The sequence below is a fragment of the Hippopotamus amphibius genome, chromosome 12, assembly GCF_030028045.1.
Source record: "Hippopotamus amphibius kiboko isolate mHipAmp2 chromosome 12, mHipAmp2.hap2, whole genome shotgun sequence".
NCBI classification, from domain to species: Eukaryota; Metazoa; Chordata; class Mammalia; order Artiodactyla; family Hippopotamidae; genus Hippopotamus; species Hippopotamus amphibius.
The window spans coordinates 72,468,677-72,486,186 of NC_080197.1; the positions used below are offsets into that span (position 1 = coordinate 72,468,677).

Sequence of the window (17,510 nt, forward strand, 5' to 3'; positions counted from 1 at the left end):
AAAGGGCAGAGTGACCTTAGTTGAAGCTGGCTGCGGAAGCAAGTAGCAAACAATGAGGAAGTAACTCACCAATTTATGTTCTCTTCTAGTTGACTTTGAAGGTTTAATTTTGCTTCCAAGAATGCCTCTGCTAGCTACAGAATTTTGAGATTTGTATTTAATATGCAGGATATGAAAAATGCCCCATCTACTTTAGTGTTTCTTGCTGTATTGTACTGTGTAGTCATTTTAGAGTCAACAAAAATGTACTAAGAGCTGGGCATTGGGATACAAAGATGAATTAAACATAATCTAGCTCTTAAGGAACTCAAGACAGCAAAGGAGAGAAACGTGTAAAGGAAAAGTTACAGTATTTTAAGATTAACACCACTCTAATAGAACTATGTACAAAACTATGAGAGGCAAGTATTATTCTAGTTTACCAATGAGGAAATTGAAAGTCATAAAGGTTAGGTAACTGGCATATTTATACAGAGCTACATGTAGAGCCGGAAAATCAAGTCTTTATTTTGGATGGCCATGTTCCTGGCTGTGAAGTCTATTACTATGGGAGAAACGGAAAATGGGTTCTGGGGACAGAATAACAAGCCCTCTGGCTGCAACTTTTTTTTTAAACGCAATTCACAGTCTAAAGATATTTTTATATCTATCGTTTAAACATACACAATATATAATTATGCAAATGGATGATAAAATTAAAGCTATAAACTTCAGGTCTGAAATACAACCAACGGTCAGCATGTTAGATTTTAAAACTGTGTTTGAGTATATATATGTCTAGTGGAATTTGTCATTTTTGTTGTTCAACATGTTTCATGTGTGCATACATATATGTGTATGTGTATATACACAAACATGAATCATACATCTATAGACATGTGTCTTGTGGGCTTGAAATTGCCCACTTAAGGAGGCCTCAGTCATTTGGAAAATTGTACTGCTGCTTTAAGACTCAACTCAATACATAGTTTTAAGATTTTTTCAAACTCTTAAGATCCTTTCCACCACCTTAACTTTTAGTTACCTGTGTTAGTCCCTGTGGTAGGTTTTTGTTTTTGTTTCTGTTTTTTTTTTTTTAAGCATAACTATAGTTGCATTTTAAAAAGAATTTATGCTCACAAAGCATATCAATAATGGAGTATCTTCACGAAGTATATCAATAATTAAATTTCAAAAAAAGGTTGAACATTGTTAAAACTGAGAACATTATGCAAATCACTCCACCTCTATTTTAGATTCCTTATAAGCAAAAGAAAGGATCAAGGTAGAGATTCAGAGTACGAATTTTACTTAATACAGACTCACTTTAGTTCCATTATGACTTTTCTAGCCAAGGGGGGAAAAGAGTGGGACAATTACCCTTATATTCATGAAAATAACTCAATTCCTTATTATGCTAGTAATAAAATTGACTGTGGAAACTTAAGAATGTTAATGCTGTTTTATTACTGTGTGATTAGGACATTAAACACACTCACTAATGTATAACTGCATCACAAAGATACATTTTTTCCAATTAATTTTATAGTATACCTCCCATATAATTTTATTGAAAATCATGTCACTGATGATACAAAGGGATCCTAGTTGATTGGCTAAGAAATTAATAACAGAAGTATCTAGATTAAGTTAAACAGCTCAGGTGCATAAACCTAAAATAGGTAAATCTCATTTTTTGGTAAAAGCATCCAAATGCTTATTCGGAGCATCATTTCACAAGCACTAGCTCCTAGTCATTTGCTGGCTACCTGGGACACAGAGACAAATAAGATATGGTGCCAGCCCTACAATACAATTTGGGAAGAAGGATATGTGTGAAACAAAATAAACAATACAAAAAAAAAATAACACAGTGAAATATTTGATGCTTTAACAGAAGTATAGTGATAAAGGATACAGTAGCTGCACCAAGAATTATGCTGCCAAATTTTCTGAGAAAGTGTTGGAGTTATTAGGAGCTGATTCATAGATTAACCTTTACGCTTTTTTTCCACAGTAATAAAGTTTTGAGCCAGGAGGATGGCCACCTAGGACACAGTCTAGATTTCCCCAACTCCATTTGCAGCAGGAGTGGCCAGGTTACTCAATTCTGGCCAGGAAAAGTTACTAGCGCTGTCCTAAGCACCTTCAGGGAACCTTCCTTCAGAGAGAGCTGGCCTACATGCTGTCCTCTGGATCTCTTCCTCCATCTGATTACAGGGAACAGATCTTGCCTCTGACTTTCAGGCTGAAGACCACACCCTATTCATGTGGAACAGAGGGCAGGAGTAGCCAGGGCTTCAGGAGGCAGAGCCATTATGCCAAAGCTGGATATTTTTACACAAGAATGGAGTAAATGTCCTGTATAAGTCACTGTTACTTTAGTTTCATGATACTTGTCCTTGTACCTAATCCTCACACTGGAGGGAGTTCGGTAGACAGGTAGGACAAGGAAGAGGATTCCAGATGGAGAGCAATGTAAGGAGAGGGCCTAGATTGTAAAATTACCTGGTATATTTGTAATTAGCAAGCAGAAGCAAATTTGTTATAGCAGGCATCCCCAACTGCACAGCAGGAGGTGAGCAGCGGGCCAGCAAAGCTCCCCATCACTCCCCATCAGTCGCATTATCTGCTAAACTGTCTTCCACGAAACCAGTCCCTGGTGCCAAAAAGGTTGGGGACCACTCAGTTATAGGACAGATCACCATCACAAAGAGAAACTGAAACACTTCATAGCGTCAGTCTTTAATCTGATCAAAACTGCACGTGGAATCACTGAAAGGCCCTAACCTGCTTTGGCCACGGGCAAGACCCACACCTGAGGTTTGCGATCAAATCAAGTCCTGGGTTTGAATCTACCATGTAGCTCAATGTTAGCTATTTGATCTTGAAAAAATTCACCTTCCTTCCTCCCATCTAACAAACTGAATTAAAATATTCACCTTAGAGTTTATTTTCCAAGATTCAGTGAGAAAACATTAAGCATCTTGCACAGTGATTTATACTTAATAATTGGCCAATGAAGTTTTGTTCACTCTTCCACCCTTTCTCCTTGAATTCTCCTCCTGGCTCACTTGTGGGTATTTAAGGAGTGTGGGTCCTCGAGGGATCTGTCATTTAGGGGTTATAAAATTGACTAAGAAGGCAAACAAAAAAGATACCAAACTTGCCATTCCAGGACGAGCCATGCTGGGACTGCACGCAGGAGAAACTGCTTTTGGGCACTGTACTCACATCCAGGCTACAGGACACCCCAGCCAGGGACATCCTCTCCAGAATGCAATGTTTAAGACAGTTCCTTTGGCTTGGGTGGTATAAAAACTAATGGATGGGAGTTATGTTTGTAAATGTGTGTACAGCATGATGACTATTTGGACATTTTATAATTGTTTATCAAAAAATAAGTTTAAAAAAAAAGGTTCCTATTGCTTCTAGTCTGATAAGGCTGAAGAATGTTCTAGCTACTCTGTCCCATATCTAGGTTTTACCTGCTGCTGTGGAAAAGGAAACTGGCAAGACCATCTTTGAAAATAAATAGCAGCTAGTGCCATCAAGAAAATCAACCCTCAAGGAGAGTTTATTAACCAGAAGGAAAAGAGCCCTCTCGGCTGTAGTTCCCATCAAGTCTGAAAATTGGTTTTTGAGACCCTCCTCAACATATGCTGCTTCATTTTCCTGGACTCAAGCCACATCCTGCATTTGCCAGTGAAGGTCTTGCAGTATTACCAAAGAATAAAACATGAAAACCTAGATTATTCCTGCCAGCTAGCCTAAGTTACTGGCATTTTAGTTTTAAACAAAACTTATTCCTAATATGCAACAATGCTACTTAATGATTTGCAAAGGATTTATTTAATAGTCACAACCTATGATGTAATGATTATATCTGACAGGAAGGAAAGCCAGAATTTCCTTTAATACAAAAAATAAATTGGCCCATGTCACAGAGCTACTTAAGTGGCAGAGCTGGGACTCAAGCCCTATGCCCTGCCTCCAGATCTTCTTTCTAGTAAGCTCCAAGGTGTTCCCAAGGTTCCTTGAATGGCCCTTTTGTGACTTGTGCTTTTATGGATAATTTAGTTCTTAATGCCCTAGTCCCTGAACTGGAACCTTCAATCCTACCAGAAGCTACTATTCTTTCACTATTTTTTGAGCACCAGCACTAGGCCAGGCAGCATTCTGACCAGTTTGTGTAAGCCAGTAAACAAAATAAAGGTTGCTGCCTTTGTGGAGCTTACAATCGAGTGAGAGCAGACCATGAAACTTGAGAAAATCATTTCTCAAGGTGATCAGTGCTCAGCAAACAGGACAAAAGTAGATCAAGGTGGGAATGAGTGGGAACTGCCAGTGGGTGGAGGTTGTTGAACTAGTAAAAGAGGTGCTCTGGGTAGCCTGAGAGGACAGCTGAGCCAAGATTTGAAGGAGGTAGGCAGTTAGCCAATGTTAGCACCTAAAACATAGCTTATTTTTCCTTTTCTTTGAATATCAGACAAAGGAGTCACCAAGCTTTGATTGAACGATGTGAGGCAACACTGAGCCTACAAGTGCAAAAACAGATGTGTTTCATGCCTCCAACCCGAGAGCTCAGGATCACTTTTTGCAAGTTTTAGGTGCTGAAGACCTCTAAACAGAAGTCATGAGGATCTTAAATACATCCACTGCTGTGTTGAAAATAGAACTGTCAAAACCGATGGTCCACGCTGTGGAATACACACCAAAGAGAGTGACTAGGGTCCTCTGTTAGTCACTGTTGAAATACGTGAGCACCTGCCTGGTGGCACGTGGGAATGCCACTTGACTCCTTCTGGGGGTGGTCACTTCTGGTTACTTCAAACTTTGAAAATGACCTGGTCATCTGTATTTACAAAGTGCTAAAATGTCCTTAACCATAAGTAAATACATATATATATATATATACACACACACACACACACACACACATTTGGTCCTATAACACAACAATACACAACAATATATATATGGTCCTATAATACAACAGGGGAAACAGGCTGACCTCATCACAATGTCTTACAGCTTTTGGGATGAGGACTCTGTTTTTTATTTTGGGGGGGAGGGGGGAAACACGAGAAAAACAAGCTCTGTAGCCCTGAGTCATCCACAGGAGAGTATGCCACAGGCTGGAGCTGACCAAATTGCAGGCCTAGCACTGTAATATCCAGGTAAACAAAGGGGCAGGTGAGGAGCAGGGCAGCTAAGGAGGAAACAATTATTCGGGCGGCAGTAAAGTGACCAGGTGGACTCAGAGCCACTCAGGACAAAGTGGACCAGTTTCTCAAAATAATTGGTGGTTTCATGTTGCAAAAACAAAACGAGGATGAATGCTTGGAACTTGGTCAAATCTGTCAGAGTAAAAATATATCCAAAAGAAAACACACCTAGAAATAGTTGATTACAAGTTTTGCATCAAGGAAAAAACTGGACAGAATCAGTTTATCAACTAGTTTATTTTCCAGAAATGACTGATTTGTTATTCCAGTTGACTTGGGGCTGTATGCACAGGCAAGGGTACATGTGCACCCCCAACCCACACACTCAATCTCAAAATCATACTATACCTGTTATATTGAGTGGTTACCCACAGATACGATGTAAACTTGTGTGCTTAATACACGCAACATAGTCACAACTTGAAATAAGTGACAACATTGTGTCCAAAGGGCGAATGCAACAAGGCAGAGGCCTAGGCACCAGCCAGCTCTGGGGAGTGCCCGTCACCCCACAGCAGGGGACCCCCACCTGCAGTTGTAGGAGGCAGTGCACCTGTCTGCCTAGTCACCACTATTCAAGATTTTACCATTTGTTTTGTTCTTTTGCAATCTTAACCTCTGATCTCTGATTTCACAATATGGTCTATGAACTTTTTAAGTGCACAACGCTTTCAAGGATTCTGCACTGAGGAAAAAATAGAATGAAGCAGAACAACGTGCCATTCAGGAGTGGCTTTCTTTTTCTGGTCTCTACCCACACTGTGCTGGGGCATGATGCATTGGGATGATGGGACTAAGCTTCCTTTTTTATACTAAGTATAAAAAGAGTGATCATATAACATTTTGTCCATTGGGGAGCTTGTGACAGGGTGATAAGGAACCATTAATAAACCAATCAAGACAATAAGCATAAATCTAGATTGTCTTTGGCAAACCTAGATATGTGCTCATCCTACAGATATAGCTGAGACCTTTCTACCAAATTATACAGGAACAGTTAAGGACTCACTCAGCTCCTCCACTGATGTCATACCGGCCTCCAAGGGAAGAACGGACTCTGACACATCACCCAAGACTAGTCCACAGGAAGAAGCATCTGGGTGTCAATCTTACATGGGACCCAGTTAATGAAAGGACATTTTCTAAACTGCTTTTAGTTCAAGATGACTCACAATGGACTGAGGGTGCTAAGAAGCTTTAAAGCTTGACCAAAAGGAAACAGGGGAATGATGCTGAGATACTGATGTGCAGGAAAGAGCAAAAAATCCAACTCAGAGCAATGAAACATCCAACCTGCTTTTGCCTCTGAATTTAGCTGTTTAAACTTTATGCACCTATAAAGTTGGAGGGCTGGTCTAATACAATATGTAATGTCCCATCCAAGGATAAGTTTTTTCCACCAAGAAAATCTAGAGATAAGTAGGACTCAAATAAGCAAAGGACTCTTGGGGGAGACGCAGCCTCTAAATTCAAGGCACTTCTTTGGTTTAGCAATGGCCTACAGTCTCCCGCACCACTGCTTCCAATGTGTATAGAGGGCTGGGATCTGCCACGTTTTTCTTTTAAACATTTATCCAATCTCATTCCTAGGTAGTGTGGGCAAATCTTCGGTTTCAAAACAGTTCATGTTAATTCAAATATTAGCTTCCATTTAGCTTAATCAGAAATACCCCAATACTTGCCAGTAGTGACAGGTACCCATTTCCAATGCCTTGATGTCTCCATCAAAATTCCTTAGAGCTTTCTGTATTTCCTGCATGTGGCCTTTGCTGGGCTTGGGCTTCTTCTACCCTTACTCTCAATCCTGACTTAACTCTCAATCTGGGCATGATTTCGGTTTGGTGGTGGGTGGAATCCTGTCCTGGATCCCTTATGACCACCACCTTCTTTTCTGCTGACTGAGATATATTCCATAAAACACTACAGAGGTATAGACACCACTTGGGGATATAGGCCTTCAAGAGAGTAACAATTAGAAATGGATGTTAAAGTTCTTTCAGAAAGGAATCTCTACTAACCTGTTTTACAGTCTCTCTTAACTGGCACCCCCACAGCCAACCTACATATTGGTTTCTGCCTGAACTTAAGACTCTCCTAAGGTTGGAAGAAGGCACCAAGCTTGTTCCAACCCCAGGAGCCTTATCAAGGTGCCATTTGCTGCTTTGGGAGATGGTTGCCGCATACTGACCAGGCTGCAATGGAGAGAACAGGCTGGGTTGGGATTTAACAAAACCAGGTAACTGAGCAACGCCTCTCCAACCTCAGCGTGCAGCAGAGTCACGAGGAGTCGGTTATAAATGCAGCTGCCTACGCTGAGATTCCGAGTCAGCTAAATCTGGGCAAGGCCTAGTCATCTGCATTTTAACAAGCATCCCCTCCTCCACCCCGATCTTCTGATGCACGCAGTCTTTCACCTTCAGTTGTGATGAACACGTAAGGCAGTGACGTGGCATTTATCTGTGGAAGAGAAAATCACCCACATTCCACCGACACCCCGGGGATGCTGCCCCACCTCCATTCACCTTTGGACCGTGACTCCCCGGCAGTGATGGGCGGAGTACACGTCTGAGCGCACGTGGGCACCCTGCTAACAGCCACCCCCCACTCAAAAGCTTTCTGCTCAGCGTCCACACGCCGTCTATTCTAATACCTACTAAAAAAGACAACATTTCTGAACTCGTGGTAGGTTTTGAAGGTATGCAGTTCTTTTATTTCCTTGGCCTGACAGAAGAAACTTCATGATACAAGAGCCTGCGGCTGAAAGAACTGACACACAGATGTCCCCCATGGGAAGAACCCTTTTCACTAGCGGAGATGAACTGAAGTGTCATGTCTGAGATGAACTGAAATGTCCCATCTGAGTGCAATTCCTGCTTCCCGCCCCCACCCACATCATAACCCCTAAAGTGAAAATAATCAGAATCAAACAGAATCCCCAGGAACTACTAAAAGTCACCCTCTCAAATTTTTCTAACTAGCAGCTGCGGTAAATGAAAACCCGAGGGAAGCAGCTGGCCCTCACTGGGCATTTCTGTGCATGTGAGAGTGAAGGACAGCAGCCCCGGGAGCAAGAATTCTGGATGAGCGGGAGGTGCAGACAAGCCACCTTGCCTCATACCTGCCCCTTCCATACGTAACTCATCTCTGTCCCTATTCATGGAGCAAAGTCTGGGAAATGCCAGACGAGTGGTTTCAGCCTATCACTGGAAATGGTTGAGGCTCATTCAAGTCCAAGGTAGGTGTGGGGAAAAGGGGCACCAAAGAGCAAAGCAGGTTAGACAGAGACGCTCAATACTTCATCAATTCCAGTTAAATGCTATCAAGACTATCTTTGCAATCCTAACATCCCTCAGGCCTGGCCCCTATTTTCCAGCAGAAGGAGAACTCCATCTAAGTGTCTGGGTCTGAGGTCTACTGCCGCCACTGGGGTAGGTGCTGTGATGCTTCTGAGATGACAACTGGGATTCGGGAGGAGGTATGGAGACAGGAGAGGTCAGGGGTCACAATGCTTCAATTATAATGGGTCTCTTTTGGTCCACAGGAATGGTCCACTACCAGTAGTCCTAAAACATTCCCATCCCCTTTCCCTACCTGTCTTGTGCAAACGTCAAAAACAGAATCTCTGCCCAAAGAGAAGGAGAGCAGGAAGTTACTGGTGCTCTACGAACTCTGGCCCCAACTTGCCCACCCCCCAACTCTTCTATGGAAATCACACTAAAGTTAACTCGCAGCAGTGTTGTGAGACTAGAACATCTTCACTTTCCTATCAAAGCCAAACCAACAGCTCTGTCCTGACATGCTTTCTCCCTGGGCTGAGAAAGCAGCAAAAAATATCAATTGAGCGTGTGAAAATATGATGATGGTGTGTGCAGTGTAGTGTTTCCAGATGTCTTCACCTTCTGTCTCCTTCACAGGGGGAGCCCTCCCTTTCTCCCTAAGCCCCACGCACGCCCCTCCCCCTGCCCCAAGTCCAGGTGCTCCCATCGGCCAGCTTCTGCCACTCATTTCCCGTAGACACTCTCATCACTGTAGGCCACGTACAGAAAATAGTCTTCCTCGTGGTTGTCCTGGGGAAGAGGTAAGAGCACGGTTTAGCAAACATAATCACATGCATTATCCCTAGGATTCGGAGCCTCACACAACCTTGTAAAGGAGGCAGAGGAAGTATCATTTGTCCCCATTCAAAAGCGGATCGAAGAAGCACCATAAGTGGCTGGGATTCAACTCTGAACTCTGAGTTCACAAAAACCTTCATGGAGAATATCACACACATCAGGGATACGAACATGACCCCTAAAAAGCTCCTTCTGTCAAGGGAACATGGATACAACATTATATATATACTAGAATACAAACTAATGGGGAATGTATGCTATGGAATGCAAATGAGAGGTTATTAGAAAAGTTTATGGAATCCACTAATGGGACACAATAAGAAAGCCATATTGTGTGAAACCCTTTAAGAAATAATAATGCAGTTATAATCTTAGGTGATACAGCATGATAAAGTCCTTTACTAAAGTTTTCTCATCAGATTCTGACCAATTAAACCAAATAAAAACCACTGAAGTTATTCCCCCCAACTGAGTTTATCTGTGAAGACAAATGAATCCATTGACAGGCTGCCTTAATTTTAAATTTTACTTTATCTGGAATTTTTGCAGTCAGAAACCACTTCCTGCTGTTTCTGTAAGGATGATCCAATGTTAAAATACTACAGCAAGGCAAGACTAAAAAGAGAATCGAAAGGGACTGAATCTAGTGGACTGCTCACTCCCTAAGGGACAAGTGGCATCGGATCTCCCAGAGCCTGACACGGCCATGTGAGAGGACCCTGATAAACAACACCTCCTGCCCCACTTCCCAGGTGTGTTATCAACACATTCGGGACAAAGGCTAGGGAAGGCCAGACTGCACGGTATTGTCCCAGGACCATTACCTCATACAGCTGGCCCATGGTCGCGCTAGTGGGAGGGATGGTGTTGTTGACAAAGAAGAATAAGGCGTCCTCAGGTCTCAGGTGGATCCTCTTCCGGATTAAGAAGTAGAACTGGCCAACTGGATGAAGGAAGGTTTTAGAAAAGGAAGGCAAGATGGAAGAAAACGAGAGGTTAGCAGAAGGGCAAGACCCAGAAAAAAATTCTACTGCACCTGTTTCCAAAAGTACCTGACTTACATCTCATCAGAGCAGAGCCAAAGACTGTCCTACAGCTTTAGAAATAAAAAGTGATACTCAAAAAAGCCTGTATGTTCCTTGACATGCCATTGAGGAGTTTAATTCCTGAATCCTTCCCCACTTCACTCAATTTCAGACCTAACGTTAGCATATCCACTCAAAGCCTGAGGACACCTTTGAGGGAATACAATGTGTTTCCAGACCGAAGCATTCTTATCATTGTCTAAATCTGATTTGAAACACACCTCCAGGGAATTCCCTGGCGGTCCAGTGGTTAGGACTCAGTGCTTTCACTGCCAGGGCCTGGGTTCTATCCCTGGTCAGGGAAGTGAGATCCCATAAGCCATGCAGCATGGCCAGAAAAAAAGAAAAAGAAAAGAAACACACATCCATGCCCACTGCCACCTAAGACAAACTTTTGATGGGAAGAGGTCTGCTGGACGCTAGTAATCTTAGAAGGATTACTCATCCCAATGTTGGGGCAAAGAGTGGGGTTTAATGCATTACCTTTCACTGAGCACAGTGCAAGATTTCTAGAAGGCTGATATTCAAATGTAATACCTATGGAGCAAACACATCTACAAAATCTTCCCAGGTGTTTCCTGGATGCAGTTATTTCATTAAGAATCAATGTAAAGAATGACTAGATCCTTTGCAAATCCAAACAGTATCTACAAGATGTATTAACAAAAAACCATAGCTTGAGGAGACAAAGTATTCAGCTGAGAATCTCTAAAATGTGATCCTCCCAAGAAACTTGTCTGGTTTTCCTTTTGGAGAAAATTGGTATCACAGTTAACACTGAATTTTAAGCAGTTTACATAATGGACATCTGATCTTTCCTTTCAAACTTTTGCACTTTGCTGAATCTAAATCAAACAAGGCACTATGATGGGAAATGCTTAAGGAAATTGGTGATGGGAGAGAACTATTACGTCACTATTTTTGAATCACCTAACTCTCTGGAGAATCCCACTCACTTTCTTCAATTCTACTTCCTCTCAATCTCACAATTGCATGCACAAAGGAAGGACTGGGAACGCTTTGCCGTGGAAAGAAGGGGCAGGGGAAGAAAAGAGCATTACCAGTGAGGTCAGAGGGCACTAGGTACTTCCTCTTGTCCAGGTCAGGCACCCTGGCCTTGGGAGCCTTCTCCACGATCACCTGGGAGAAGAGGCAGAGAGTGAGGACAGAAACTGCAGAATCCAACCTAGTATGTTCCCCTCTACATCCTACAGTTGCCCTGTCTAGGACCAATAAAGCTTCTCCACTTGTTATTCCCCCTTACGCCTTACAAAATGTATGAGGCAATGGACTTTCTTAATAAGGTTACAGTTTTATTACTGCAATGACAAGAGGATGGGGAAAGCATGTTACGAAAAGTAAAGAGAACCTTGATTTTAATTACAAGTTACCTGTAAGATATACTATAGGATATATAATTTCTGGTATTTAGTTAAAGCACCAAAAAGATTGTCTCAGATTTTCTCAGATGGTCCTGAGTACCTATTAGGTTTATTCTTTCCTATAAATGCTATTTATTAAAGGTACAGATAATGAGATAAGATTTTATACTTCATCAAATTTTTTGAGAATGACTGCAAAATTATGTTCAAGACACTATTAGGTGAAAAAAGTATTAAAACAGTTCTTATAATCTTTTATGATGTCAGTACAATAACCCATTAGCCAATATTGATTATCTATTAGGATTTTAAGAGATTTTCAATGTCTACATTAAATATTTCTATACTTCAGATTTTAGAATGATCATATATCTCTCTAATCAAAAGGAAAAAAGATATGTAAAATTTAAAGACTTTTTATACATGTAAGATTTATAAAATACAAAGTACTTTATAAAAAATTTTAACATTGATCTAAACAACATACTTAAATTAAAATATTATACAAATATATTTACTCTATATAAGTGATATAATATACATTTAACTTAAAAATATTTAAAATGTATTGTAAAACCATCAGCTTTAGATTTTTAGTTTAGAAAATATAATCATTCTAGGTAGAAGATGTGGGAAGTACAGAAAACTTAAAGAAGTAGAAATCTGGACAAGTATCCCTAGTAGCTGTGTGACCTTCAACAGGTCACTTAACTTCTCTGAGCTTCAGCATTCCAACGAGTAAAAGGAAGATGATAACTTTCAAACACATCTTTTACAGACGCATGGAACTGATACAATGAACTTGAACAATCCATAAAATTTTCTGTGAAAAGGCTTTGTCAATTACAATGATCTAAACAGAAGGACTGATTTGGAGAAATCTGAAGCTTTTAAATTCAAGGGGATAGATTAACATAGTGAAAAACCTACTTATTTTTGCAGAGAAAAAGAATCCAGAGGGACATTTTCACACTTAACAATAAAAATAAATCCACCTGCAAACTAAATGAGCACAAAACGTATAGTGTGAGAAACGTAGTAACTAAGGTATATGGTGACATATCAAACTAGACTTATGGAGTCTTGAAATGTATAGAAAAAGATCACTATGTTGTGTAACAGAATTAACAGTGCTGTAGGTCAATTATACTTTGAGAGTAAATCCTGAGTTCTCATCACCAAAAAAAAAAAAATTTTTTTTCTATTTCTTTAATTTTGTATCTGTATGAGGTAATGGATGTTCACCAAACTTCTGTGATTATCATCCCATGACGTACGTAAGTCAAATCATTATACTTTACACTTTAAACTTATGCAGTGCCATATATCCATTTTATCTCCATAAAACCAGAAGAAAAAAATAAATGAAAAATAAATAAACATCAAAACTGGAGCAGTGATATGTGAGTCAGAAATTAAAAGAAAAAGTAGAAAGAGCATAGGAAGAGACCAGTGAAGGCCCAACAATGAGGATGAACAGGAGGTTGCAGGTACAGAAAATCAAAGGGAAGGAGGGAGCACTGTGTCAAGAAGGAACTCTGAGGCTATGTGGCAGCTCCAGGCCCAATTAACAAGACACGGAAACCACGAGAGGGGAGCAGAAAAACAGAGAGGTAAAGCCGAGTGCATTTGTGACATGGGGAGAAGAGGGTGGGGTTTGGAGGAAGAGGAGAGGAGGAGGCATCATTAAGGCCTTCATTTACCAGAAAATATTCAAGTTTCCAGGAACTCCTCACTTATGGTGGGCCCTGAGCTAGATGCTTTGCCTGTTTGCGTCTGGGTTTCCCCTCACCTGTCAAATGCGGCTAATACTCCATAAGGCTGTTCACGAATTTCAAAAAAAATTAGGCAATCTCTTCCTAACAGTTTCCTGCTATGTTGCAGGTTTTCAATACACTGTAGCTAGAAAGGTAACTTCAAAATCCCATGAAACTCTGTCTCAAGGCCCAAGCACACCTATTCTTTTGGATGGCAGCTACAGAGATGTGCTGAGGCTAAACGCAAGTCATGTGAGCAGTCAGGATACATGACTGCTCTAATAACACCGATGGTTTAGCGGGAAAGGGCTTTAGAAATCATTTTCTCTAACCTTCTTTTCCATAAACATGACACTTTAGCACAGCAAGATTCAGGGTTCTGCCCAGAACTTGCACCAAATCTCAGGATTCAGAGGGTAGAGATCCTTTTGCATCACACCTAGAAAGAAGGCCACAGGCTGAGCACTAAGGAGCAGCTGGGCGGCTGACCACTGGTGAAAAACTAGCTGGAGGAATCATGAGATCTAAGTGAGAGTCATAATAGCTTACAAATTATCCCAGAAGTAAAACATTTAACACCAAACAATGAGCAGAAAAAAATAGGGGGGATTAGCTGAAATATTCTGGGTGAATGAATGTACATGACTGAAATGAAGAGAACTGTTTCGAGAATATTGTACCTGTTCCTAAATCTAACTATTGATAGATTTAGGAACAGGTACAATTCTGAGTTCGTGACTTACACAGAACTACTGGAACAAAGCCTCATACTTAGAGTTCTGAATAAATGGTAGTCATTTTGCTGACTGGGATGCTTTTCTGGCATCATTTTGCTGACTGGGATGCTTTTCTGGCATCATCCTACTATCTGTGAACTTCTAAGGGCAGCAACAGTTGACTTCTCTATTTCCAATACCTAACAGGGAGAGGCATACACCACACTTAAATAATTCTGTTTGAAAGAACTGCATTAGAGATTGAGAAATGATATGGCACGAGGGGGCCCAACAGGCAGGGTCAGAATCCCAGCTCTGCCACACACCAGCCATGTGAAACCTTTCAGGAAGTTACTTCACTTCCCTGTGATTCAGATCCTTCATCTGTACAATGGGATTATAACGGTGTGAGGCCTAAGTGAATGAATACAGACAGGACACTGAAAATACTCCCAGGTACGTGGTAAGGTATCAATCAAAGTCAGTTGTCCCTCTGAAATACTATAAAGAGAGTAGGATGGGTAACACCAAGACTTGGGGGAAACTTTTATAGCAGTCATCCAAAGTCCAGGGACCAGGAAAGCAATTTGCGAAGGTAATAGGGCTAGCTCTCCTTTTTAGCTGAAAACCCTTTTGTATTGAACGGCCCTAATGTCCCCGGATACTTTATAAGAAAAGGACTGCAAAAGGTTTATATGGTCCAGGGTCCCAGGTCGCTTCTGGCAGCCCCAAGAACATGAAAGTCAGATGAGGACTGGAATGGAATTCAAGAGTACCATTCACTACCGGATAACCGCAATTCCTTTACCTGTAAATTATCTGCACTATTTATCCTAACGTCCCTGCCCAAAGATAAAGAGCGCAACCTTGGGATCTCTAGTCCCCCATCACCAAAACACAACGACTGTTGTTCCCTCCACCACACTTTGAAACCTTCTGCCTTCCAATCCGGCTGCGCAGCCCACATCAGAGAAACATCAGACAGAAGGCGGGGGAGGGGGGTGACGGGAAAAACGCCCGGATGCAGAAAAGATACCTTGATGTTTCTTCCCTGTACCTCCTCACTGCCTGCACTAGTTTTATTTACATAAACCAGAGTCCAAAAACCCGAGAGCAAAAAGGTCTCAGTCCTTCCTCATTGTCTCCAGGTAAGATGTATTCAGAATAAACACCGGAGGGAGGCTGGCTGCCCCCATCCTCGCTGGGAGCCCAGAGCGATGAGGCAACCCGGCTGCTGCGCAGAGAACGTGACCTTGTTTTCGGGGCCAGGCCTGTCTTGTGGCGCCCTCCCCCTCCCTTCCTAATCCCCACAGAATAAAATAAAGGATCCACTGGCTACCCGAGCATTTCAGGGCCAAAGTCAACTTGATTCATGGAGAGCCACCTCAGGCGGAAACTGATGGGCGCAAATCCACCAACCGTTCTTCCCATAACAGTTTCCATGCTGTCTTAAAGGCAGCAAACGGGTGGTCCCAACCTAATCATTCTCGCACAAAAGAGCCACATTTTGAGTACATCCCAACCCACACGTCCTCCAAATACTGCTGAGTCACCCAAACGGAGGCTCCGCTCTCAAACTGCGGTCAGCTCCAAAGATGGGGACAGGCCGCGGGGATACGGGTTTTAAACGGTCCGCAGGCCGAACGTTCATCCCACCGGCTCTCCCCTTAATGAAAGGCGTCCAGGTTAAGTAATCTTAGGGACCACCCTTCTGTGCCTTCGGGCGGCCATCACGACTCCCCCGCCCCCAGCTCATCCCCCCGCCCCTCCCCCTCCCCCAGCACACTCACCGGGACCCGGTCCGGATATTTCTTCCGGATCTTTTCTCCTTCCTTTTTCCGATATTCAAAGGGATGGTCCTCCTTATACTGGAACTTCATGATGGACCGCAGGGTTTCTAAGATCCCCGGACGGGGCCTGCCTTCCTCGAGGACGAATGCGTCCCTCCCGTCTTGATTCCCTCGGAACAAATCGCAGTGTGTCTCAGACCCGCTTCGGTAAGGCCAGACGCCCGCTCCACGCTGCTCGGCAGAGACTTCAGAAGGGCCTCCGGGCCCCCGGTCCAGAAGCAGGGAAGGGCCAGGTAAAGAATTCCCAAAGGCTTTTCCCGAGAGCTGGGAGCACAAAAACAACACGGCGGCGCGCTGGCCCCGTGACGTCACGAAGCCCCGCCCCTCCCCGCCCCGCGCGAGCAGTGGTCCGCGGGGTGGGGGTGGGCAGGAGCCCTGTCCGTTTCATTGTTGTCTCCTTCTATCTGAACTTTCCCTGGATGGAGTTCGTTGGGAACACGAGCACTTTTCACCTCTGATTTTATTGTGGCTGTGCATTAAAGATGTTTTTGAAACAAACAAAAACGTTTTAAAGAGGTCTTCTTCCCTCTGCGGCTTCTTGGTTGGGTCCCAAAACAAATACAGATGATGAAAACCCAGCTCTTTTCAGCCTTTTGGGATCTGGAGTCTGGCAAGAGATGGGGTGGGGGTCCTGGGATTCCTCTGGCCCGGGCAGAGGCGCCCCGTGCTTGCATGTCGCCCTTCGCTCGTTGGATTGCACTGGCCCCGGCGCCTTTGGTGCTAGGCTGCCTGCCTCCCACCGTGACCCCCTCCCTCACCACGTCGGCGTCATGGTGTTTGGGTCCTTGCCGCAGTGTGCTGCTAGAGCAGCAACATAAACAGAGCATGACTCAGGGATTTGAAGAGATGTGTAAGGTGAAGGAAGGGCACGACGTGTCATGAAGGTCCAGAGAAGTGATGCCAGTCACGACTACTAAGGGCTTCACACACGTTCAGATATAGAAATGATTTCCTTTCTCCTGTTAACCCAGCAGTCAGATCTGTCTTCCGAAAAGAAAATATCAAGTGATTCAGGTGATGATCTCAGTAGTCCTCAAAAGCTGTTTTGTGTTTTTTTCCCTAATGCAAAACTTCAGGGGAGGAGAGTACATCTCTCCTAACCTGAATACAAAGTGCCACCTGAAGGGCTAGTGGCAGACTTGAGGGTTGACCTGGTGCCAGGGTCGCCTCCTTCCGGCCCTTCCCTTTCCCTGCTAAGAATCCGAGGACAAAGGCCTTTCCAACCACTACTAAGGACAGTGATTCCAGGGACCTGTAGGGGAGGAGCCGCAGAAATTTTAAGATAAAAAGGAATGAAGAAAAGATAAAGAATGAGGGGCTGCTTTGCCCTAAACAAGACCAGGAAGTTCTGAAAAATATATTAAACAGTGGCCCCTGTCACTTGTCTGTGATGGCCAG

The 17,510-nt window shown here is 42.9% G+C and overlaps 1 protein-coding gene across 1 annotated transcript; it reads right to left on the reverse strand.

The window, feature by feature from the left end:
- Positions 1-7,890: 7,890 nt before the first annotated feature.
- On the reverse strand, positions 7,891-16,424 carry GABARAPL1 (GABA type A receptor associated protein like 1). The gene is made up of 4 exons (XM_057703973.1): positions 16,053-16,424; positions 11,469-11,547; positions 10,147-10,265; positions 7,891-9,274 (listed from the first exon to the last, which is right to left on the reverse strand). The coding sequence occupies exons 1-4, from the start codon at positions 16,140-16,142 to the stop codon at positions 9,209-9,211; spliced, it is 354 nt and encodes a 117-aa protein (XP_057559956.1). The 5' UTR covers positions 16,143-16,424; the 3' UTR covers positions 7,891-9,208.
- Between the last annotated feature and the right edge of the window lie 1,086 nt (positions 16,425-17,510).